This window comes from Leucoraja erinacea, chromosome 5 (genome assembly GCF_028641065.1).
Source record: "Leucoraja erinacea ecotype New England chromosome 5, Leri_hhj_1, whole genome shotgun sequence".
Lineage (NCBI taxonomy): Eukaryota > Metazoa > Chordata > Chondrichthyes > Rajiformes > Rajidae > Leucoraja > Leucoraja erinaceus.
The window spans coordinates 83,667,439-83,691,358 of record NC_073381.1 but is presented as its reverse complement, the minus strand read 5'-3'; the positions used below and the strand labels follow the sequence as shown (position 1 = coordinate 83,691,358).

Sequence of the window (23,920 nt, the reverse complement as noted above, 5' to 3'; positions counted from 1 at the left end):
GCAGAGGGTGGTGAAAATTGCCCAACGCATCACCGGTTCCACGCTCCCCTCCATTGAGTCTGTCCAAAGCAAGCGCTGTCTGCGGAGGGCGCTCAGCATCGCCAAGGACTGCTCTCACCCCAACCATGGACTGTTTACCCTCCTACCATCCGGGAGGTGCTACAGGTCTCTCCGTTGCCGAACCAGCAGGTCGAGGAACAGCTTCTTTCCGGCGGCTGTCACTCTACTAAACAACGTACCTCGGTGACTGCCAATCACCACCCCCCCCCCGGACACTTATTATTTTTTTTTATTCAAATCGTTTGCTATGTCGCTCTTCAAGGGAGATGCTAAATGCATTTCGTTGTCTCTGTACTGTACACTGACAATGACAATTAAAATTGAATCTGAATCTGAATCTGTACAGCCTGACTCAAGTCTACAGTCTCCAGTCTTCATCGTACACTACCCTCCCCCTCCTTGCTGCCCAACATCAGTCTGGCCACTTCTCCATCACTAACAATAGAGCCAGAAATCTCCAGGACAATGTTTCCCCCTCTACCCTCATGCTCTGCCCGGACAATGGACATGGGTCTACATATACATTTTCAACCAGTCCCTGTAAACCTGTACTGTACTGCTTCAAAGTGTCCACTATTGTCCCAGTACCCTAATTCTGTCAAGCTTCTAATGTTTGTGGATGACACAACCCTGATTGGACTGAGTGTTGAAGAAGGAACTGCAGATGTTGGAAAATCAAAGGTAAACAAAAGTGCTGGAGAAACTCAGCATGTGCAGCAGCATCTATGGAGCGAAGGAAATAGGCTCAATGCTCTTAAGACAGTGGAATTTATTGTGGACTTTAGGAGAGCTCCCCCTCCCCTCCCTCCATTCACCAACAACAACACAACAGTCACATTTGTGGAGTCTTTTAAGTTCCTTGGAACCATCATCTCCAAGGACCTGAAATGGGGGGCCACCATCGACTCCACAGTCAAAAAGGCCCAACAGAAGATGTACTTCCTGACGCAGCTGAGGAAGCACAATCTACCACAGACAATGATGGTCCAATTCTACATGGCCATCGTAGAGTCTGTCCTCACCTTCTCCATCATGGCCTGGTTTGGCTCAGCCACCAAGCACGATATCCGGAGGCAGCAGCGAATCGTTCGATCAGCTGAGAAGGTTATTGGCTGCAACCTTCCTCCCATTGATGAACTGTACACTGCAAGGGCCAGGAAGCGAGTGGGTAAGATCATCTCTGACCCATCTCATCTTGGCCACAAACTCTTTGAATCACTTCCCTCTGGAAGGCGACACCGGACTGTCAAAGGCAGACATAAAAACTGCTTTTTCCCCCCAAGAGTAGTAGCTCTACTCAATAACCAAAAGTTTGTAGCCTTATTTTGCACTGAAAATTTATTTCATTCACATGTTTAAACTGTCATTTTTATTATTAATGTTTAATGTTTTATGTGTCATTCTTAATTGTTACTGTATGTCGTGTTGTGACTTGCTAGCAGAGCACCAAGGCAAATTCCTTATATGTGTACATACTGGGCCAATAAAACCTATTCATTCATTCATGCATAAACTTATTCATTCATTCATTCATTCATTCATAAGTAACACTTATTGGCTCTTCCACATAAAATGTCATGGGCTTCTGGTTGGGAAAATGCATTACCTCAGTTCCGACTCTGGCTCTTCACTAGCTTCCTCCAGTTGACTTTTAATTGGATCAATGTTGATCTGATTCTCTTCCTTTTTCAGTGCATATTTACGATTGAATCTATCCATAATGATGCGTTGTCTAGGATGGCAGTAAAATAAAGATTTATTTACAGACTTTCAGCTTTATTTGGCACTCAGTATCTACCTGAAGCTATCAACTAGAGACTCTCAGATCTGCGGTTTACAAAATATGTTTACTCCTGAGAAGCTTGCTTAACACATGATCATGCCTATCATTTTGATTGAGGTTTTTGAAGAAGTAAGTCAGAAGGTTGATGGCGCTATATGAGGGGTGAGGCATTAGGTGGATCCAGCTGAGGAGGAGTTGATAGGAGAGATGGATCCAGAAGATTAAGATGCATGGAATCCAGTTTTTTGGTAGTTTGGATTCAGAACTGGCTTATTTATGGAAAAACAGAGGATAGTGGTTTTCTTTATTTTTATTTTAGAGATACTGCGCAAAAACAGGCCCTTCGGCCCAACGAAGGTAGACACAGAGTAACTGAGCGGGACAGGCAGCATCCCTGGAGAGAAGGAATGGGTGACGTTTCAGCTTGAGACCCTTTTTCAGACTGATCTGAATGATCAGGAGATCATGTTGCAGCTTTATATATCTTTGCATTTGGAATATTGTATGTAGTTCTGGTCTCATTGCAGGAAGGATATGGAGGTTTTGAAGAAGGTGCAGATGAGGTTTACTAGGTTGCTCCAGTACTTTGTGTATTTTTTTGTAAACCAGCATCTGCAGTTCCTTGTGTCTACATTTTACTAGGATGCTGGTAAATTACTAGCATGACAAGGAAAGGTTGGACAAACTTGGATTTTCTGGAACATCAGAGGCTGAGCGATGACCTGATAGAATTTTATAAAATTGGATAGACATAGATAGGATAGACACAAAACCTTTCTCCGCCACAGAAGGTAGTTGAGGCCAGTTCATTGGCTATATTTAAAAGTGAGTTAGATGTGGCCCTTGTGGCTAAAGGTATCAATGGGTATGGAGAGATGGCAGGTACAGGATACTGAGTTGGATGATCAGCCATGATCATATTGAATGGCGGTGCAGGCTCGAAGGGCCGAATGGCCTACTCCTGCACCTATTTTCTATGTTTCTATGTTCCCAGGGAGCTAATGTCAAATATAGTGGGCAAATGTTTATGATGAGAGAGGAAGGTTTAAAGGATGTGTGGCAATTTTGTTTTACAGAGTGGTGAGTGCCTGGAACACACTGCCAGGGGTGGTGCTGGAAGCAGATATGATGGTGGCATTTAACAGGCTTTTAGATAGACACATGGATATGGGGGGAATGGAAGATTCCTGAACACTCTTGACGCTCTTGACAAATTCCACCTCATCTAAGCCCTTGGCACTGTGGCAGTTTCAGTCTATATTGGGAGAATTAAAATCCCGTACCAGGACAATCCTATTAATGTTGCAGCTGTCTACAATGTCCGGGCATTTGTGTTGCTGTAATTCCTGTTGACTATTTGGGGGGTCTATACTACAATCACAACAAGGTGATCATCCCCTTTTTATTTCTCAGTTCTACCCATATAGCCTCACTGGACGATCCTTCATTAATGAATTTTGGACTACTGCCATCATGTTCTCCTTGATCTTCCTCTTTTACCTCCACCTTGACTCTGGGTCATTCGGTTCAGCCAGGTTTCCGTAATGGCTATCCGGTCACATGTACCTATCCACAACCTGAGTTCAACCTCCTAACCTGCTAGGCATTTGACATCAAAATAAATCCAATTTAATCCAACTTGAGCATTTTGGAGGCGAGAATGGTAACAAACAGTCTTTCATTAAAATAAATTTGAATGTGAAAGGCATGGATGCTGAGTAGCTGTTTGCCCTATTGTGAACTGGTGGGCAGCTTCAGATTAAGGAGCCTTTATTCTTTGCCATCTTCCACTGTATTCTTTGAGTCTGCTTGAGATACATATAACCTATAATTTATCTCAGCACCTCACTAGGTGTGAACTACACTCCACCATATCTGAATTGTTTGCATGAAAAGACCCATAGACAAACAAAAGGTAACCCATTTGACTCGTACTCCATCAGCCAGTCTAAATAGTTACTCCCTTCATCACCAGCAGTGTCACTGAATTATGTATCAACTACAGAATACTCTGCAATTATTCTTCCAAGTCAAGGAGACGGTTCACCACCCCTTTCTCATGGGAAATGAGGGAGGGACAATGAAGGCTGTCCTGGGCAATGAAGCTGGATCCCCAAAATGAATATGAATAAAAATAGAAGCATGGTCTGGCTCCCATTCGCACCTAGTGACATGCCATCGCTCTGCATAACCATTAGGTACAACATTAGTCCCAGGCTGTCTTAGCTTCACTCTTTGTCCCGGGATGTAAGTTAACTTGTCTCCAGGGTGAAGTAAGGCTACAAAGAAAAGACACAAATTATAACTCTTGAATCAAGGCCGCAAGGTAGTAATTTCTATGAGGTGGACATTTCAATAAAAACGATTTGCATTTATACAACCATTTAACACCGTAAAGTATTGAGGCATTTAAATTTAATCTCATGCCACTTATTTGAGAAGCTGAATCATTAGGCAAAATGGATCACATACCTTTCATTACATTGCACCAAAAAAACATTCCAATGTATATAACACACACACAGGGCCAAAATACATGCAAGGATGTTGTTAATCTTTCTGTGACATACCATTGACATCTCCCTTGCAAGGATGTACACTGCTGTATATCCAACCATGAGACTGTGAAGAACAATCAGATATCAACAACAATGATAATATTGACAGTCAAAGTCTTTTTCCTCGTGTGGAAATGTCAAATACAAGATGGCATAGGTTTAAAGAAAAGTTTAAAGGAAATTTACAAATTTACACAGAGTTCTAAGTGACTAAAATGCGTTGCCAGGGAAGGTGGTGGAAGTAGAGACAATATCAATATTTAAGAAGTATTTAGTCAGGCACACAAACGTGCAGGGGATGGAAGGATATTGTCCATGTGCAGGTAAATTGGCATCATGGTCAGTACAGAATCATGGGCTGAAGGGCCTATTGCTATGCTATACTGCTCTAAGAGCTGTTTTACTAATGCTGGTAACCAAGTATAGAATTTCAAAGTCCAATGGTGCCCACCATCTCAGCAATGTGGTAAATAATAAGAAGGAATGTAGCAGACTTCAGAAGAATACTCCGACAGTTCTGTCACCTCTAACGTGATCCCACCACCAGTCACAGCTTCCCGTCTCCACCTTCTGCAGAGACTGTTCCCTCCCCAACTTCTTGGTTCATTAATTCCCTCCCATCCAAACCACCCCCTCCTCAAATACTATCCTTTGCAACCACAGGAGATGGAATACCTGTCCCTATATCTCCTGCCTTGCCTCCAATCAGGGACCCCTGCAGTCCTTCCAGGTGAGACAAAGGATCACGCCCATTTACTCTAACCTTATCGACTGCATCCGGTGTTCCCAATGTGGCCTCCTGTACATCGGTGAGATCATGTGCAGACTTGGTTTCACTGAACACTTGTGTTCGGTCTGCCAAGGTCTACTGGATTTCCAGGTTGCAAACCATTTTAACTCCCCTTCCCATTCCCAAACAGACCTTTCTGTCCAGGGGGTTTTCCATTGCCAGAGTAAGACCACACGCAAACTAGAGGGACAGCAACCCAATGGTATGAATGTTGAATTCTCCAATTTTAATTAACTTCGAATCCTTCCCGCTCTCGCTTCTCCTCTTCACCGGGGAGATGGCACGAGCCGGGGGTGGCGTGAAGGCAGCCGGTACAGCAAGTGGCCGGGGAGAAGGCACGAGTCGGGGATATTGTGGCAGCCGGGGTTACAAGCTGCCAGAGAGGCGACGGGAACCGGGGTGATGTGGGAAGCCATTGTTGAGCCAACCCATTATAACTGAAAGCCATTGCAAAGAATTTAGTTAAAACAAGGGTTTACTGTAATTTTTACTTTTAAAGAGCAACAGAAGATAACTAGAAACGTAATACAAGGAGACAAGATGAAGTACGAAGGGAAGCTAGCAAGGAATATAAAGGAAGATAGTAAAAGCTTCTTTAGGTATGTGAAGAGGAAAAAATTATTTAAGACAAATGTGGGTCCCTTGAAGACTGAAACAGGTGAATTTATTATGGGGAATAAGGAAATGGCAGACGGGTTTAACAGGTACTTTGGATCCATCTTCACTAAAGGGCCTGTCCCACTGTACGAGGTAATTCAAGAGCTCTCCCGAGTTTTCCCCCAATTCGAGCTCAAGTAATGTACGTAGCGGATACGTAGGAGCTCGTGGATGTCATGTAGCGGCTCGCACGAGTAAAGGTAGGTACTCGGGAAATCCGGTAAACTCGTGACGTTTTTTCAACACTGTGACAAAAAGTCCACGAGTAAAAAAATACTCGTGATGAAAAAAATTGTTGCTTTTTACTCATACGAGCCCCTACGTACCCGCTATGTACATTACCTGAGCACAAATCAGGGGGAGTACTGGGGAGAACTTGAATTACCTTGTACAGTGGGACAGGCCCTTAAGGAGGACACAAACAATCTCCCTGATGTACAAGTGGCCAGCAAAGATCCTATAGCAAACAAGATAAACCACTCCCTCTAAATGCAATGAGCTGACGTGTAGTATGCAACGGAGTGGAACGTGGGCCTTTTTTTCATCCATTTCAGTAACCCGACCCGACCCGACCCGACTCGCAGTATAATCAGCGTTGCGGAGGAACAGTTTGTGTTAATAAATTATAATTCTGAAAATGAGGGGAAGATTTTTCCCAAATAACTTTTATTTTTACGAGGATGTTTCCGTAATCGGCTTCCATCTCCGCACTAGTATCCTATGGGATCTTTGGTGCGGAGACGGAAGCCGATTACGGAAATGGGGCCGAAAATTACATGAATCTGCCCATGACCGTACTACGTCTTTTTCGTTGAGTGATCTATCTAGCTTGCTATGGGATCTTTGGTGGCCAGAGGTGACGGAGGAACTGAAGCAAATGCACATTAGGCAGGAAATGTTGGGTAGACTGATGAGACTGAAGACTGATAAATTCCCAGGGTCTGGTGGTCTGCATCCCAGGGTACTTAAGGAGGTAGCTCTGGAAACTGTGGATGTATTGGTGATTATATTCCAATGTTCTATAGATTCAGGATCAGTTCCTGTGGATTGGACGGTAGCTAATGTTTTCCCACTTTTTAAGAAAGGCGGGGGAGTGAAAACAGGGAATTATAGACCAGTTAGCCTGACATCGGTGGTGGGGAAGATGCTGGTGTCAATTATAAAAGATGAAATAGTGGCACATTTGGATAGCAGTAGCAGGATCGGTCCGAGTCAGCATGGATTTACGAAGGGGAAATCATGCTTGACTAATCTTCTGGATTTTCTTGTGGATGTAACTCGGAAAATGGACAAGGGAGAACCACTGTATATAGTGTACCTGGACTTTCAGAAAGCATTTGATAAGATCCCACATAGGAGATTAGTGGGCAAATTAGAACACATGGTATTGGGGGTGGATAGGATAGAAGCTGACATGGATAGAAAATTGGTTGGCAGACAGGGAACAAAGAGTAGGGATTAACGGGTCCCTTTCAGAATGGCAGGCAGTGACTAGTGAGGTACCGCAAGGCTCAGTGCTGGGACCGCCGCTATTTACAATATACATTAATGATCTAGATGAATGGATCAAAAGTAACATTAGAACATTTGCAGATGACACAAAGCTGGGTGGCAGTGTGAACTGTGAAGAGGATGCTATGAGGATGCAGGGTGACTTGGACAGGTTTAGTGAGTAGGCAGATGCATGGCAGATGCAGTTTAATGTGGATAAATGTGAGGTTATCCACTTTGGTGGCAAAAACAGGAAGGCAGATTATTATCTAAATGGTATCAAGTTGGGAAAAGGGTAAGTACAACGGGATCTGGGGAACCTTGTTCATCAGTCATTGAAAGTAAGCATGCAGGTGCAGCAGGCAGTGAAGAAAGCGAATGGCACGTTGGCCTTCATAACAAGATGAGTTGAGTATAGGAGCAAAGAGGTCCTTCTGCAGTTGTACAGTAACTACAGGGCCCTAGTGAGACCACACCAGGAGTATTGTGTGCAGTTTTAGTCCACAAATTTGACAAAGGACATTCTTGCTATTGAGGGAGTGCAGCGTAGGTTCACCAGGTTAATTGCTGGTATGGCGGGATTGTCATATGTTGATAGAATTGAGCAGCTGGGCTTGTATACTCTGGAATTTAGAACGATGAGAGGGGATCTTATTGGAACATATAAGATTATTCAGGGTTTGGACACGCTCTGGGCAGGAAACATGTTCTCGATATTGGGGGAGTCCAGAACCAGGGGCCACAGTTTAAAAATAAGGGGTAAGCCATTTAGAACGGAGATGAGAAAATACTTTTTTTACACAGAGAGTTGTGAGTTTGTGGAATTCTCTGCCTCAGAAGGCGGTGGAGGCTGGTTCCATGGACGCTTTCAAGAGATGAGAAGAACTTTTTTCACACAGAGAGTGGTGAATCTCTGGAACCCTCTGCCACAGAGGGTAGTTGAGGCCAGTTCATTGGCTATATTTAAGAGGGAGTTAGATGTGGCCCTTGTGGCTAAGGGGATCAGGGGGTATGGAGAGAAGGCAGGTACGGGATACTGAGTTGGATGATCAGCCATGATCATATTGAATGGCGGTGCAGGCTCGAAGGGCCGAATGGCCTACTCCTGCACCTAATTTCTATGTTTCTATGTTTCTATGTTTCTAAGAGAGAGTTAGATAGAGCTTTTAAAGATAGCGGAGTCAGGGGATATGGGGAGAAGGCAGGAATGGGGTACTGATTGTGGATGATCAGCCATGATCACATTGAACGGCAGTGCAGGCTCAAGGGGCTGAATGGCCTACTCCTGCACCTATTGTCTATTGTTTAAAAACAGAGAATTGGAAACAAAAATGCAAGTTCCTAACTCAACTCATCCGAAAACCGTGTGCTTTAAGCAACAATCTTTAAAAGTGGAATCCAGTAAATATTAAGATGATTTAGGTAACTAGTAGTATTAAAAAGTTAAATTTGAATGTTACCTTTTGTTAGCATCTTTTCAGTGAAGGCAATACCATAGAACCGGCACATTTTCAGAATTTTCCTGTATTCCATCAGGCACCGTCGGCGGAAAGCATTGGTTGCCTCCCCCATTTCTCCCCCCAATGTCGTTGGTAAAGAATGGCAGGCAATGGAACGATCCTCTCCCTTCATGTACAGGCATCTTGCCATTAAATCCGTGTGATGTCGTTTGCTCTACAATGATTAAAGAAAAATCAAATAAAGGACAAACGCTCAACCATAGCTATCGGAATACTATACGCTTCAGTAACCACACTGCAACAATCAGGAATGTCACAGGCTGAGACCTAAAGGAATTGGTAATGAGGTCCACAAAAGACCCGAAATGTTTCGACCCAAAACGTTGCCTATTTCCTTCGCTCCATGGATGCTGCCTCACCCGCTGAGTTTCTACAGCATTTTTGTCTACCTCCACAAAAGAGAGGTTGGAGTTTATGACAGGGTGGCAGGAAGAGTTCCCTTGCTCCAGGTAGACAAAAGTGCTGGAGAAACTCAGCAGGTGCAGCAGCATCTAATGAGCGAAGGAAATAGGCAACGTTTCGGGCCGAAACCCGTCTTCAGACTGATGGAGGGTGGGGGGACGGGGCGGGTGGGGAGAAGAAAGGAAAAAGGAAAAAGGAAGAGGAGGAGCCCGAGGGCTGAGGGAGAGCTGAAAAGGGGAGGAGACAGCAAGGGCTACCGGAAATTGGTGAATGTTTATGCCTCTAGGGTGCAGACTGCCCAAGCGGAATATGAGGTGCTGTTCCTCCAATTTCCGGTGGTGCTCACTCTGGCCATGGAGGAGGCCTCGGACACCTACATTTGTCTTCACTAATCTTTTCCTTCTTACATATCTAATTAACCTTTTAGAGTCAGTTTTTATATTCCCCGAAAGCTTTCTTTTATGCTCTTTCCCCCCCCTCTCTTAATCCTCCTCTGTTGAGTTCTAAATTTCTCCCAGTCCTCCAGTTTGCTGCCTTCTCTGGCCAATTTATATGCATTTTCCTTGGATTTAACACTATTCTTGATTTCCCTCGTTAGTTACGGTTGAGCCGCCTTTCCTGATTTCTTTTTTGCCAGAAAGTGATGAACAATTTTTGAACTTCATACAAGCGTTTTTTTAAATCTTTGCCATTGCATCTCCACCATCAACCCTTTAAGTATAATTTCCCAGTCTAACCTAGCCAATTCCCATCTCATACCTTCAAAGTCTCCTTTCTTTAAGTTCAGGACCCTAGTCTCTAAATTAACCGAATGACTCTCCATCCCAATGCAGAAGTCCACCATATTATGGTCACTGTTGCTAAGGGGCTTTGCACAACAAGATCGCTAACTAATCCTTCCTCATTACACAATACCCAGTCTAGGATGGTCTGTCCTCTATTCGGTTCTTCTACATATTGGTTTAAAAAAACATCCTCTGTACATTCCAGGAAATCCTCCTCCTCAGCGCTGCTACCAATTTGGTTGGCCCAATCCTTATGTAGATTAAAATCACCCATTATAACAGCTGTACCTTTGCTGCAGGCATCCCTCCCTACTGCTGCTTGGTGGTCTGTGCACAACTCCAACAAGCGTTTTCTGCCCTTGGCTATTTTGCATTTTTACCCATGCTAATTTACAGCATCCAAGCTAATATCTCTCCTTACATTAATCTCCTCTTTAACCAGCAATGCCACCTTCCTTTCTGTCTATCCTTCCCGAATATCGTATACCCCTGCATGTTTAGCTCCCAGCCTTGGTCACTGTGGAGCCATGTCTCCGTAATTCCAACTATATCATATTCCTTAACAGTACATTCAATTCATGCACCTTATTACAAATGCTCCTCGTATTGGCACAAAACTTTCATGTTTCAGGTTTTTCTTATCTCCCTTCATCCTTTTGCTTCTGTCCACCTTTTATGTCCCTCTGCCTCCTTGCATTGGTTCCCATCCCCCTGCCCTGTTAGTTTCAACATAAGCTTTCCAGCACTCTCTGTCCTATTAACTGCATGCATACGCTTCCACGTTGTTGACTCCACCCCCCCACTATTTAGTTTAAACCCACCCGTGTAACACTAGCAAACCTGCCTACCAGAATGTTGGTCCCCCTCCAATTAAGGTGCAACCAGTCCCTTTTGTACAGGTCCCCCCTGCCCCAGAAGAGATCCCAGTAATAGAAACATAGAAAATAGGTGCAGGAGTAGGCCATTCGGCCCTTCGAGCCTGCACCGCTGGCTGATCATCCAATTCAGTATCCTGTACCTGCCTTCTCTCCATACCCCCTGATCCCTTTAGCCACAAGGGCCACATCTAACTCCCTCTTAAATATAGCCAATGAACTGGCCTCAACTACCTTCTGCGGGAGAGAATTCCAGAGATTCACCACTCTCTGTGTGAAAAATGTTTTCCTCATCTCGGTCCTAAACGATTTCCCCCTTATCCTTAAACTGTGATCCCTTGTTCTGGACTTCCCCAACATCGGGAACAATCTAGATCTAGAATCTAGAAATCTAAATCCCTGCCCCCTGCACAAACTCCTCAGCCACACATTCAGATCCCCTATCTCCCTGTTCGTACCAACGAAGATCAGAACTAGATCCCAGTAATCCCTGCCCCCTGCAGAGACCTCTCTCTCTCTCTCTCTCTCTCTTCAATGTTTTTTCAATTTAAAAACTTTATTGGCATGATAAAAAAACATTGTTATATTGCCAAAGTATAAAACATGACATACATATTTGAAATGCATAAGTATAAATACAAGTATACAGTGCATGGATAGATATGTCCCTGTACATAAACTTGCAATAGGCCGATAGCCCTTTATTGATTGCTACACGTTCTTGTAGCTGTAAGCAGTACAGCACAATAGCAAGTTTAGCAATTCAGTATTAATTTCTTAGTGTTAGTTAATGTCGATTAGTGTGTGCGTACATATGTGCATGTTGGCCATTCACCGTCTCTGAGGTTATGGCATGCTGTTATTGTGCACCAAGATGTGCCATATTTCCTTCGCCAAGGGTTATTCTTAGTTTTGATGTATCATCTAGTTCTTTAAAATCAGGGGTTGCCACACTGAGTTTGTCAAAGTATGCTTTCCTTGTTTTGTCAAATTTATTGCATTTTAGGAGGAAGTGCACCTCTGTTTCAACCTCATCTGTCAAACAGTGGCCGCATATTCTGTTTTCTCTTGGTTGCCAGAATCTCTTCTATCTTCCTTTTTCAACTGCCAAATAGTGGTCACTTAACCTGTATTTGGTGAGGGTCTGTCTCTGCTTTATGTCTCTAACAGTTGAGAGATAGTCTGCCAATTTATAGTCTCTTTTTAGGGAACGGTAACATTCTAATCTGCTTTGGCTTTTGGTTTCTTTATCCCAATGTTCCAAGTACGTTTCTTTACATTGTTTGATAATTTGGTTCACTCTAATTGGTGATTGGTGGCCAGTATTGATCTGGGGCTGGTCAGGGTTTAACTGGATAGGGTTTAACTGAATAGGAGTAGTTAGTCTCAGTACCAACTGACACGGGGAACTCTTTTCTGGGTTCCCCTCTTGTGTTTGAAGGGCTTGAAGAACTGGAGGGTATCTGGGGGGGCAGATTTAAGGTGATTCATAAAATTTAGTGCTCTTTTCTGGATATTTATTATCAGTGGGTATCTGCCTAGTTCCGCCCTACATGCGTTTGTTGGTGTTTTCCTTTGGATACGGAGGGTGTTCCGACAAAATTCCGCATGCAGGGCCTCCGTTGTATGTTTTTCCCATTTACTATAACTATGGTTATGTGAACCCCATACTTCACTACCATAAAGCGCAATAGGCTGGATTACACTGTCAAATATTTTAAGCCAGATATTAATTGGGATTTGGATGTTGTAGAATCTTCTTTTTATTGCATACAGAGCTCTTCGAGCTTTCTCTTTTAGTGCATTCACTGCCATATTGAAGTTCCCTGATGCTGAGATAGTTAGACCAAGGTAAGTATAGCTCATAATGTGTTCGATAACAGTACCATTGAGAGTAAATTTGTATTTATCTTCCTGGCATCTGGGTCTTTTCTGAAAAATCATGGTTGGTTTTCTTTAGATTTACTGCCAGTGCCCAATTTTGGCAGTACTCATCAAGTAGGTCCAACTGTTGCTGCAGTCCCTGTTCTGTGGGGGACAGCAGAACCAAGTCATCCGCATAAAACAGGGATTTTACCTCTCCGTCCAGAAGACAGAGGCCCGGCGCTCTGCTCTGGTCCAACTTTGCTGCCAAATCGTTGATATATACATTAAATAGTGTTGGGCTCAGATTGCAGCCTTGCTGGACGCCTCTTCTCTGGGTGAAGAGATCTCTCTCTCTGTCTCTGTACCTCTCTCCCTCTGTCTCTCTCACTGTCTCTCTCCCTCTCACTCTCTTGCATCTCTCTGTCTGTCTCTCACTCTCTGTCTCTCTCATCTCTCCCTCTGTCTCTCGCTCTCTCTGTGTCTCTCGCTCTCTCTGTGTCTCTCACTCTCTCTCTCTCTCGTTTGTTTCTTTGCATGCGTGGGAGTTTGCGCTCTCTGATTCGGTGATGCCGTTGAATTACACTAAAATGGTACACGATAGTGCCACAATTTGTGGACCACCTTATTCACAATTGCCATGTGGTGGTTTGTATCAGGTTTCGTTCAGATCTATGTTATATTTTACAAGTTATTGACATTTAAAACTTTAAAAAAAATGTTAACAGTGCCCCAACTTGTCCTTAGCAGCATTTGACGTCACAATGGCACCTCATTTCCATAAACTGCTGGTTTCATTGTGGGGGGTGGGGGTGGGATGTGGGGGAGGTGAGTGCCGACCCGTCATAATGGGATCTCAATAACAATTTAAAAACTCGCTGTCCGTGATAAAAGCACGCTGGACGGACACGGACACAGACACAGAGCGCCGACGTCGCCCCCCTCCCATCAAAAAAAAATCTCAGCTGCTCATTGTGGGGGGGGGGGTGGAATAGGGGAGAGGTTTCATAACAGCCCATTCATTTATGGAGCCGCGGGAGGGGGAGGAAGAGGGAGAGGCAAAAGCAACCAGCAGGGCTCGTGTGGGATCTCACTGATGTCCGCGATAAAAGCACGCTGGACACAGATAGGGACACAGACACAGAGCGCTGATGCCGCCCCCCGCCCCGCCCCACACCCCCCCCCCCCCCCCCCCCCCCCCCCTGTTTGGGTATAAGTGTGATAGTTGATTCAGCTAGTGTTTGTGGTAATGTCTGTTCTTTAAATGCGTATGTATACAGGTTATATAAACGCGGGGAAATTACCTCATAAAATCTTTTATAAAATTCGTTACCAAACCCGTCTGGTCCTGGTGTTTTGCCGTTTCTTCAATTAATTGATTGTCTCTTCTATTTCTTTAATTGAAATCTGTGCTCCTAATTCTTCTTGTTCCAGCGGATTAAATGTTGGAAGTTTACAGTTATCAAGAAAGTTTGTAATTTTTCTCCTCTCTGTTGATGTTTTGGAAGTGTACAAATGTTGATAAAATTGGGCAAATCTTTCATTAATGTCTTTTGGAAGCTTTAACAATTCACCTTTATCTGATTTTATTTTTTGGATAGTATGGTCCTTTTCAACTTTTCTCAACTGACGTGCTAAAAGTTTGTGTGGTTTGTCACCAAATTCGAAATTTTCCTGTTTAGTAATTTGAAATAATCTGATAACTCTTGCAGATAGAATTTGATTTAGCTTAAATTTTAAAATACTGCTATCTTGTTATGTTTATCTATAGTCGGATCTATCGCATTTTCTAAGTCAAATTGTCTGATCTGTTCTTCTAATTGCAATTGTTCCATCCTATTCTTTTTGTTTTGATATGCTTGATATGAAATGATAGAACCTCTAATAAAAGCCTTAAAATGATTCCCATAATAACGAGGGCGAAATACCTGGGATATCATTGGTCTCAAAAAAGACTTCCATCTGTTGTTTTAAATATTGACAACAATCTGAATTATTTAGTATTTGAGGGTTAAACCTCCAGAATGATTATTTATTAAACATTCCTTCTAGTTTTAAGGAGAAGGTTAGCGGGGAATGATCGGAAATAGTACTATTATGGTATTTGGGATTAATTGTGAAAGGTATTAATTTAGTGTCCACTAGAAAATAGTCAATACGTGTATAGGTTTTATGTACTGATGAGTAGAAGGAGTATTCTCTACCGGATAGGTTTGCAATCCTCCATACGTCTATTATATTTGTATTTCTTATATACATATTTAAGAGTTTGCTGGATTTTGATTTTATATGCACAGAAAAAAAACAGAACATGTACTGTAAGTAGTTCATCTTGTGGCTTGGTCTAAGTAGGTATTTACTATTTAAATACCATATGTAAATTTAAAAAAAAGTTTTTTACTTATTAATAATCCCGCATTAAACAGTGTCGAGGACTGTGAGTAATTTCCTCTAAGAGGATTACATTTCTTAACTAGGTCTAAGTGGGTATTTACTATTTAAATACCCAATTTTAATTAACAAAATTTCATAATTATTGGTATTCGTATATTAAACACATACTCGGTTGAAAACCATCTGGCTTGAAGGGGTTAATTGAAATCTCCGACCTGCCTGCCAAACCAGTCTCTCTCTCTCTCTCTCTCTCTCTCACTCCTCCCACCTCCAAACACCGTCGCCTCTCTCTTGCTTTGGCCTGGCAGTTACTGGAAGCTCCAACCCCCCCCCCCCCGCCCCCATCGGAAAGATATTAAACATATTTTAGATATAAACTGATACAATGACCATTGGCTAGAGGTCGTAAATCTAGTAACTATTAAGTATTAGCTTTAAAAAGGAACGGGTTGGTATTAGGTGTTAACGTTAGGTTTTAGGTTGAAGTAAACGGTTTAGTACAATTGTTCGTTTTTTATGTGTTAATGATAGAATTATTTATATAATTTGTTAGTAGATTATTATGTTACCATCGATTTAAATTGTTTTCTATGCTGCGTAATTCAAAAGTCTTGAACCTTCTCTTAATAAACATGAGGGCCTTGAACAGTCTATCTGCTTACACTCCAATCTATCTCTGATAAGAATGTCTAGACATAAGCACATGCGAGTTTGTCGACCATCTTATTTGCAACTTTTATATATCTTTTTATGTAAAAAACATATTCTATCAAACTACCACATAAATATATATAAAAGGTGTACATTAAACTCGTGGTTTACCAACTGGTTCAGTGATAATTCAGTAGCCCGGCTAATCAAACAGAGCCGTAACATTCTACTTATTCTTTACGGTCTTTTTTAAAATCCTGCGCATATTTAAATGCGGCTTCTGGGTCAATAAAGAAGCGCTCCGAGCCTTCATATGTGACCCTTAGTTTGGCGGGATACATTATTCCATATCTCAGGTCTGGAATGTCTCTAAGAATCAGACGAGTCTTCGTGAAAAGGGCTTGTTTCTTAACCACTTCTGCTTGATAATCTCTGAACTTCCTGACAGACAGGAAGCAGCATGTGAGGCTGGGAAAGTACATCTCGGACCCGCAAACACTCAGCATAGGAGCACCGCAAGGCTGCGTACTCTCTCCTCTCCTCTACTCTCTCTACACCAACGACTGCACCTCCACAGATACCTCTGTCAACCTTCTCAAGTTTGAGGACGACACAAACCTGATTGGACTGATCCAGGTTGGGGAGGAATCTGCCTACAGACAGGAAGTGTCACAGCTGGCGTCCTGGTGCCGTAGCAACAACCTAGAGCTCAATGCGCTTAAGACAGTAGAATTGATTGTAGACTTTAGGAGAGCTCCCCCTCCACTCACCCCACTCACCATCAACAACACCACAGTCACATCTGTGGAGTCTTTTAAGTTCTTGGGAACCATCATCTCCAAGGACCTTAAATTGGGGGCTACCATCGACTCCACAGTCAAAAAGGCACAACAGAGGATGTACTTCCTGCGGCAGCTGAGGAAGCACAATCTACCACAGGCAATGATGGTCCAATTCTACACGGTGTTCGTAGAGTCTGTTCTCACCTTCTCCATCATGGTCTGGTTTGGCTCAGCCACCAAGCACGACACCTGGAGGCTGCAGCGAATTGTCCGATCAGCTGAGAAGATTATTGGCTGCAACCTTCCCTCCATTGACGAACTGCAAGAGCCAGGAAGTGAGCGGTCAAGATCATCTCTGACCCCTCTCACCCTGGCCACAAACTCTTTGAATCACTTCCCTCTGGAAGGCGACTCGGACTGTCAAAGCTGCCACAGCCAGACATAAAAAACAGTTTTTATCCACGAGTAGTTGCTCTACTCAACAGCCAAAAATCTGTAGCCTCCCTTTGATTTGGTATTTTGTTGGATCACATGCTTGATCAATAGTGTTTTATCATTAATGTTTTATTATTATTAATGTTTAGTGATTTCGGAGTCATTCGTAAATGTCACTGTATGTCATGTTGTTACTTGTGGGCGGAGCACCAAGGCAAATTCCTTGTATGTGAATACTTGGCCAATAAACTTACTTACTTACTTAAGAATCTTATGTTTTCTCCTTCAAACATCCGGTTTCTTCCGATTGTCACTTTCTTCATGATGTCTTCAAGAACTGCTATGTCGTTTAATTTCAGGATAATCTGTCTTGGTGGAGCTCCAATCCCTGATCGGGCTCTCTGGACTCGATGTGCTACATCAACTTTCACTATTACCAAAATAGATTTGCTGGGTACTTATTCTCATGGTAATTCGTATGAAAACATTTGTAAGCAGCAGAACATTTCAGAATGATCACCACTGGTTATAAAACATTTTGGACCATTGTGGGCATAAAAGGCACCAAACCAAAGAACATTTTGCTCTCTAATTTATATTTCAAACTTCAAAAACATTCCTGCAAATAAACTCTACAGAAAAACCCATATACAGAAATCATTTTGTGCTATTCTCACCGTTTTTGTTATTTTTGTCTCCTGATCCCTCGCTTTGAGTTGCTCCATTTCTCCAGCTGTTAAAGGCCTGTTTGCGCTCCATTCGACTGTTGGCACAGGCAAGGTATCTTTACGTCTGGACACATCATGCTTATCTTTTGCAACTGACGCAGCTTTATTTGGACGTTTGGAGGATGCAGCGATCTTTGGCAAGTCGTACACTGGAATTAAAACAAAAAGAAGAAAACAATAATAAACAGAGAATAAAAGGTGGTGGGGTTCTTAAATGTGAGCAAAGAGACAGAGGGGTGTAAAATGGGGGTAGAAGCAATAGGTAGCAAGGTGAAAAAGTAAAAGTGGCAGGCAGACAAATCCAGGGCAAAAATCAAAAAGGGCCACTTTTCAACATAATTGTATAAGGGGTAAGAGCGTTGTAAAAACAAGCCTGAAGGCGTTGTGTCTCAATGCAAGGAACATTCGTAATAAGGTGGATGAGTTGAATGTGCAGATAGCTATTAATGATTATGATATAGTTGGGATCACAGAGACATGGCTCCAGGGTGACCAAGGCTGGGAGCTGAACATCCAGGGATATTCAATATTCAGGAGGGATAGACAGAAAGGACAAGGAGGTGGGGTAGCGTTGCTGGTTAGAGAGGAGATTAACGCAATAGAAAGGAAGGACATTAGCTTGGAGGATGTGGAATCGATATGGGTAGAGCTGCGAAACACTAAGGGGCAGAAAACGCTAGTGGGTGCTGTGTACAGGCCACCTAACAGTAGTAGTGAAGTTGGGTGGGCATCAAACAGGAAATTAGAAATGCGTGCAACAAAGTTAAAACAGTTATAATGGGTGACTTCAATCTACATATAGATTGGGTGAATCAAATTGGCAGGGGTGCTGAGGAAGAGGATTTCTTGGAATGTATGCGGGATAGTTATCTAAATCAACATGTAGAGGAACCAACGAGAGAGCAGGCTATTCTAGACTGGGTATTGAGTAACGAGGAAGGGTTAGCTAGCACCCTTGGGCAAGAGTGCCCATAATATGGTTGAGTTCTTCATTAGGATGGAGAGTAACATTGTTCATTCAGAAACAATGGTTCTGAACTTAAAGAAAGGTAACTTTGAGGGTATGACGTGAATTGGCCAAGATTGACTGGCAATTAATTCTTAAAGGGTTGACGGTGGATATGCAATGGAAGGCATTTAAAGACTGCATGGATGAACTACAAAAATTGTTCATCCCAGATTGGCAAAAGAATAAATCAGGGAAGGTAGTGCATCCGTGGATAACAAGGGAAATCAGGGATAGTATCAAAGCAAAAGATGAAGCGTACAAATTAGCCAGAAATTCAGAGACCAGCAGAGGCTTAATTAGGAAAGGGAAAATAGATTATGAAAGAAAACTGGCAGGGAACATAAAAACTGACTGCAAAAGTTTTTATAGATATGTGAAAAGAAAGAGATTAGTTAAAACAAATGTAGGTCCCTTGCCTGAAACGGGTGAATTGATCATGGGGAACAAGGATATGGCGGACCAATTGAATAACTACTTTGGTTCCGTCTTCACTAAGATAGACATAAATAATCTGCCAGAAATAGCAGGGGACCGCGGGTCAAAGGAGATGGAGGAACTGAGTGAAATCCAGGTTAGTCGGGAAGTGGTGTTGGATACATTGAATGGATTAAAGGCCGATAAATCCCCAGGGCCAGATAGGCTGCATCCCAGAGTACTTAAGGAAGTAGCTCCAGAAATAGTGGATGCATTAGTGATAATTTTTCAAAACTCTTTAGATTCTGTAGTAGTTCCTGTTGATTGGAGGGTAGCTAATGTAACCCCACTTTTTAAAAAGGGAGTGAGGGAGAAAACAGGGAATTACAGACCAGTTAGTCTAACATCGGTAGTGGGGAAACTGCCAGAGTCAGTTATTAAAGATGGGATAGCAGCACATTTGGAAAGTGGTGAAATCATTGGACAAAGTCAGCATGGATTTACGAAAGGTAAATCATGTCTGACGAATCTTATAGAATTTTTCAACGATGTAACTAGTAGAGTGGATAGGGGAGAACCAGTGGATGTGTATATATGGACTTTCAGAAGGCTTTCGACAAGGTCCCACATAAGAGATTAGTATACAAACTTAAAGCACACGGTATTGGGGGTTCAGTATTGATGTGGATAGAGAACTGGCTGGCAAACAGGAAGCAAAGAGTAGGAGTAAACGGGTCCTTTTCACAATGGCAGGCAGTGACTAGTGGGGTACGGCAAGGCTCAGTGCTGGGACCCCAGCTATTTATAATATATATTAATGATTTGGACGAGGGAATTGAATGCAACATCTCCAAGTTTGCGGATGACATTAAGCTGGGGGGCAGTGTTAGCTGTGAGGAGGATGCTAGGAGACTGCAAGGTGACTTGGATAGGCTGGGTAAATGTATGGCAGATGCAGTATAATGTGGATAAATGTAAGGTTATCCACTTTGGTGGCAAAAACAGGAAAGCAGACTATTATCTAAAAGGTGGCCGATTAGGAAAAGGGGAGATGCAACGAGACCTGGGTGTCATGGTACACCAGTCATTGAAAGTAATAATAATAATAATACATTTTATTTATGGGCACCTTTCAAGTCTCAAGGACACCTTACAAAATTTAGCAAATAGAGTAAAAACATGTAAGCAGAATGCAATAAATAGTAAATACATCACCAGTACACAAATTAAAGACAGAATTCAATCCAAAGACAAAAATCAAAAACGCAATATGAAGAGAGCAGCGGCAGCTAAACCGCGCTAGCGTACACTCCCTTCCGGCAGCCATCTTGGACACAAAATAAAAGAATCATTTACACACAAATAAAATCCCCCCACAATGGTTACCACTGTGGGGGAAGGCACAATGTCCAGTCCCCATCCCCAGTTCTCTCATAGTCAGGCCTATTGAGGCCTCCACAGTTGCCTCTACGGAGGCCCGATGTTCCTGGCCGTTCTCGATGGGTGGTGTTGCTCCGGCATCGGGAGAGTCCTCTCAGCGGCTGGGATGGCTGGAACGGCCGCTTCCTTACCGGAGACCGCGGCTTCCGAAGCTGACAGTGCCGCGTCGGTTGGTGCTCCGAGGCTCCCGATGTTAAAGTCGGCGCCGCCGCCCGCGGCTGGCCGCTCCACAGTCCCGCAGCTTGACGGTGTTGAACACGGCGGTCTCGGAATACCGGAGCTCCAGCGCGGCGACCCAGACAAGGCATCGCCCGCTCCGCTCCGCGATAGCGCTCTAGCGTTGTGCCGCCACCGAAGCTGAAGGTGCTGAGCGGTCCCCGCCAGGAAAACGCCGCTCCACTCCCGCTGGTAGGCCGCAAGGACGGGTCAACGGTGCAGCCCGGGGAAAAAGCTGCCTCACCGACCAGGTAGGGACCTAGAAAATAGTTTCCCCCTTCCACCCCACATAAAAAAGTCCAATTCCCCAACAAACATTGGACAAAATTCACTAGAAACTAATTTTAAAAAGTGAATTGAACGGACAGCTGCTGGTTAGCAGCCGTTCCCCAGGATGGCTCCTCCTCCTTTGGCATGCAGGTGCAGCAGGCAGTGAAGAAAGCGAATGGTATGCTAGCATTCATAGCAAAAGGATTTGAGTATAGGAGCAGGGAGGTTCTACTGCAGTTGTACAGGGTCTTGGTGAGACCACATCTGGAGTATTGCGTACAGTTTTGGTCTCCAAATCTGAGGAAGGACATTATTGCCATAGAAGGAGTGCAGAGAAGGTTCACCAGACTGATTCCTGGGATGTCAGGACTTTCATATGAAGAAAGACTGAATAGACTCGGCTTGTACTCGCTAGAATTTAGGAGATTGAGGAGGGATCTTAAAGAAACTTACAAAATTCTTAAGGGGTTGGACAGGCTAGATGCAGGAAGATTGTTCCCGATGTTGGGGAAGTCCAGGACAAGGGGTCACAGCTTAAGGATAGAGGGGAAATCCTTTAAGACCGAGATGAGAAAAACATTTTTCACACAGAGTGGCGAATCTCTGGAACTCTCTACCACAGGAGGTAGTTGAGGCCAGTTCATTGGCTATATTTAAGAGGGAGTTAGATGTGGCCCTTGTGGCTAAAGAGATCAGGGGGTATGGAGAGAAGGCAGGTATGGGATACTGAGTTGGATGATCAGCCATAATCATATTGAATGGCGGTGCAGGCTTGAAGGGCCGAATGGCCTACTCCTGCACCTATTTTCTATGTATCTATGTAAAACACCCCAAAATTAAAAAAACATTCTAACATTACAAGACATTTGCTGCAATGGTTGCTACTGTTGCACAAAAGATGTCTAAATTTTTCTGAGAGGATGTTTACATTTGTGAGGCCACATTTGGAACATTGTGGGCAGTTTTGGGCTCCATATCTGAGGAAGGATGTGCGGGCTTTGGAGAGGGTCCAGAGGAGGTTTCTAAGAATGATCCCCGGGACGATTGGGTTAACGTATAAGGAGCATATGAAGTATCTGGGCCTGGGCTCACTGGAATTTAGAAAGATGAGGTGGCATCTTATTGGAACCTACCAGATAATGAAAGGCCTGGTTAGAGAGGATGCAAAAATGATGGTTCCAATAATGAGAGTTGAGAACCAGAAGGCAGAGAGCAAGGAAGGCAGGCCAAAGCCTGGTAAGTAATAGGTGAAGAGATAATGGGCAGGAAATGTCAGGCTTTGCCATTTCTTCCAACTTTCTTCCCCTACCCCCCCCACCCCACCCTCCCTTCAAATCAGTTTGAAGAAGGGACCTAGCCTGAAATGTCACCTTCTCCTTCCCCTATTTTTCTTGGTAAAGATCACCTTCACCATGCTTTCACGTGGACAGAACCTAGATTTGGATTCCATCAGCCTCTAAGAAGAAGTGGTTGAAGCAATCAATGACTTTCCCTAGGGCAGGGAGCAAGGAGACCACCCTGTGTTTACCAATATTAGATTTGTCTCCCTTCTTGAAGTCAGTGTGGGGACTCAGAATATCTTAGATTATCATCTTCATAGATGTGGGTAATGTGTTTGCGTATTTTTGAATGAAGTTCCTCACCATCACATTTGAGAACTTCCACAGGTATACCCTTTGTTGGTCAGGATTGGCAGCAAAGCTGGGTGGAATAAAATGCTGTGGATTGGAGTCAAGCATGGAAGAGGACTTTGAAGTTTGAACTTTCCTTGATAAATTCACCTCCATTCTTGGCTCCTAATTAAGCGACAGTCAGGTTCTACTAGAGTCATACAACATAGAAATAGACACAAAGTTCTGGAGTAACTCAGCGGGTCAGGCAGCATCTCCGGAGAACATGGATCGGTGATATTTTGGGTCAGGACTTTATTCCCCTACAGACAGATCACGATCAAATCTGGTTTCTGGAGTTGTGAGGCTGCTGCTCTGCCTGCTGCACCACTTTGCCCCCTATACGTCTTCAATTTTGATAATCTAAACCGTGTCACCATATTTAAATAGTTCTCATGATTCCCTCAGTTCTTTCGCCACATATTAAATTTGCAACTACTAGTTATTGACCAAATATGAAATAATTCTAAACACCTTATAATCTTCACTTCCCAAAAGAGAAAAATCTCAGATTTTTGAATCTCAGTGCAAGAATACAAATCTATTGGATTGGGGAGGAAAAGGGAAGTGTAGTGAAATGTCTTCCATGTTTTTGTGAGTTTGTTTAACAATTTTGGATTTGACCTGGATACATGGCATTTTAAAGCGTATATTTTTTTCTTTAATCCATCCCTACCTTTCTCTCCGTTTTCTTGTCGCAATTCTTCTCTCCAGGTGTTTAGTGCTTGGGCAAGAACTTTGTAACGAATGCACTTAGTGCGATCACCAAGATTTTCGATCAATTCTTTGATTTGCAGATCAGTGATTGGAAGATTGGTCTATTGGAACAGGTAATATATGGAATGGTCTGAAAATGTAATATACACATGCAACATACACAAGTAAATATAAAATCAGTCAGTTACAGAGGTGTGTCGGAAAAGATTGTGTGTTAAAAGTTAAACCTTATATTTATAGAAAACCTGGGTCGTTGGAGCTGCACTGTTTGATCTGAAAGAAGAAATGAGATGGGTTATAGACAAGAACCAGAGTTAAGAATGGCCTTGAAATAACACAATGTAGTGGTGGGTCAGGCAACATTATTGGAGAAAACTTAGAAACAGCATTTCACGAGTTGGAGAGAGGAG

At 43.2% G+C, this 23,920-nt stretch overlaps 1 protein-coding gene across 2 annotated transcripts in view; it reads right to left on the bottom strand.

Annotated features, from left to right (window-relative positions):
• LOC129697486 (EF-hand calcium-binding domain-containing protein 12-like) overlaps positions 1–23,920 on the bottom strand; it is a 65,709-nt gene that overhangs the window by 22,015 nt on the left and 19,774 nt on the right. For both annotated transcript variants that reach the window (XM_055636110.1, XM_055636109.1), the window contains exons 3-7: positions 23,470–23,611; positions 17,724–17,923; positions 8,800–9,013; positions 4,008–4,122; positions 1,667–1,792 (exon numbers count right to left, since the gene is read on the bottom strand). In XM_055636110.1, coding sequence (XP_055492085.1) covers positions 1,667–1,792; positions 4,008–4,122; positions 8,800–9,013; positions 17,724–17,923; positions 23,470–23,611 — 797 coding nt within the window. The remainder of the gene's footprint in view (positions 1–1,666; positions 1,793–4,007; positions 4,123–8,799; positions 9,014–17,723; positions 17,924–23,469; positions 23,612–23,920) is intronic.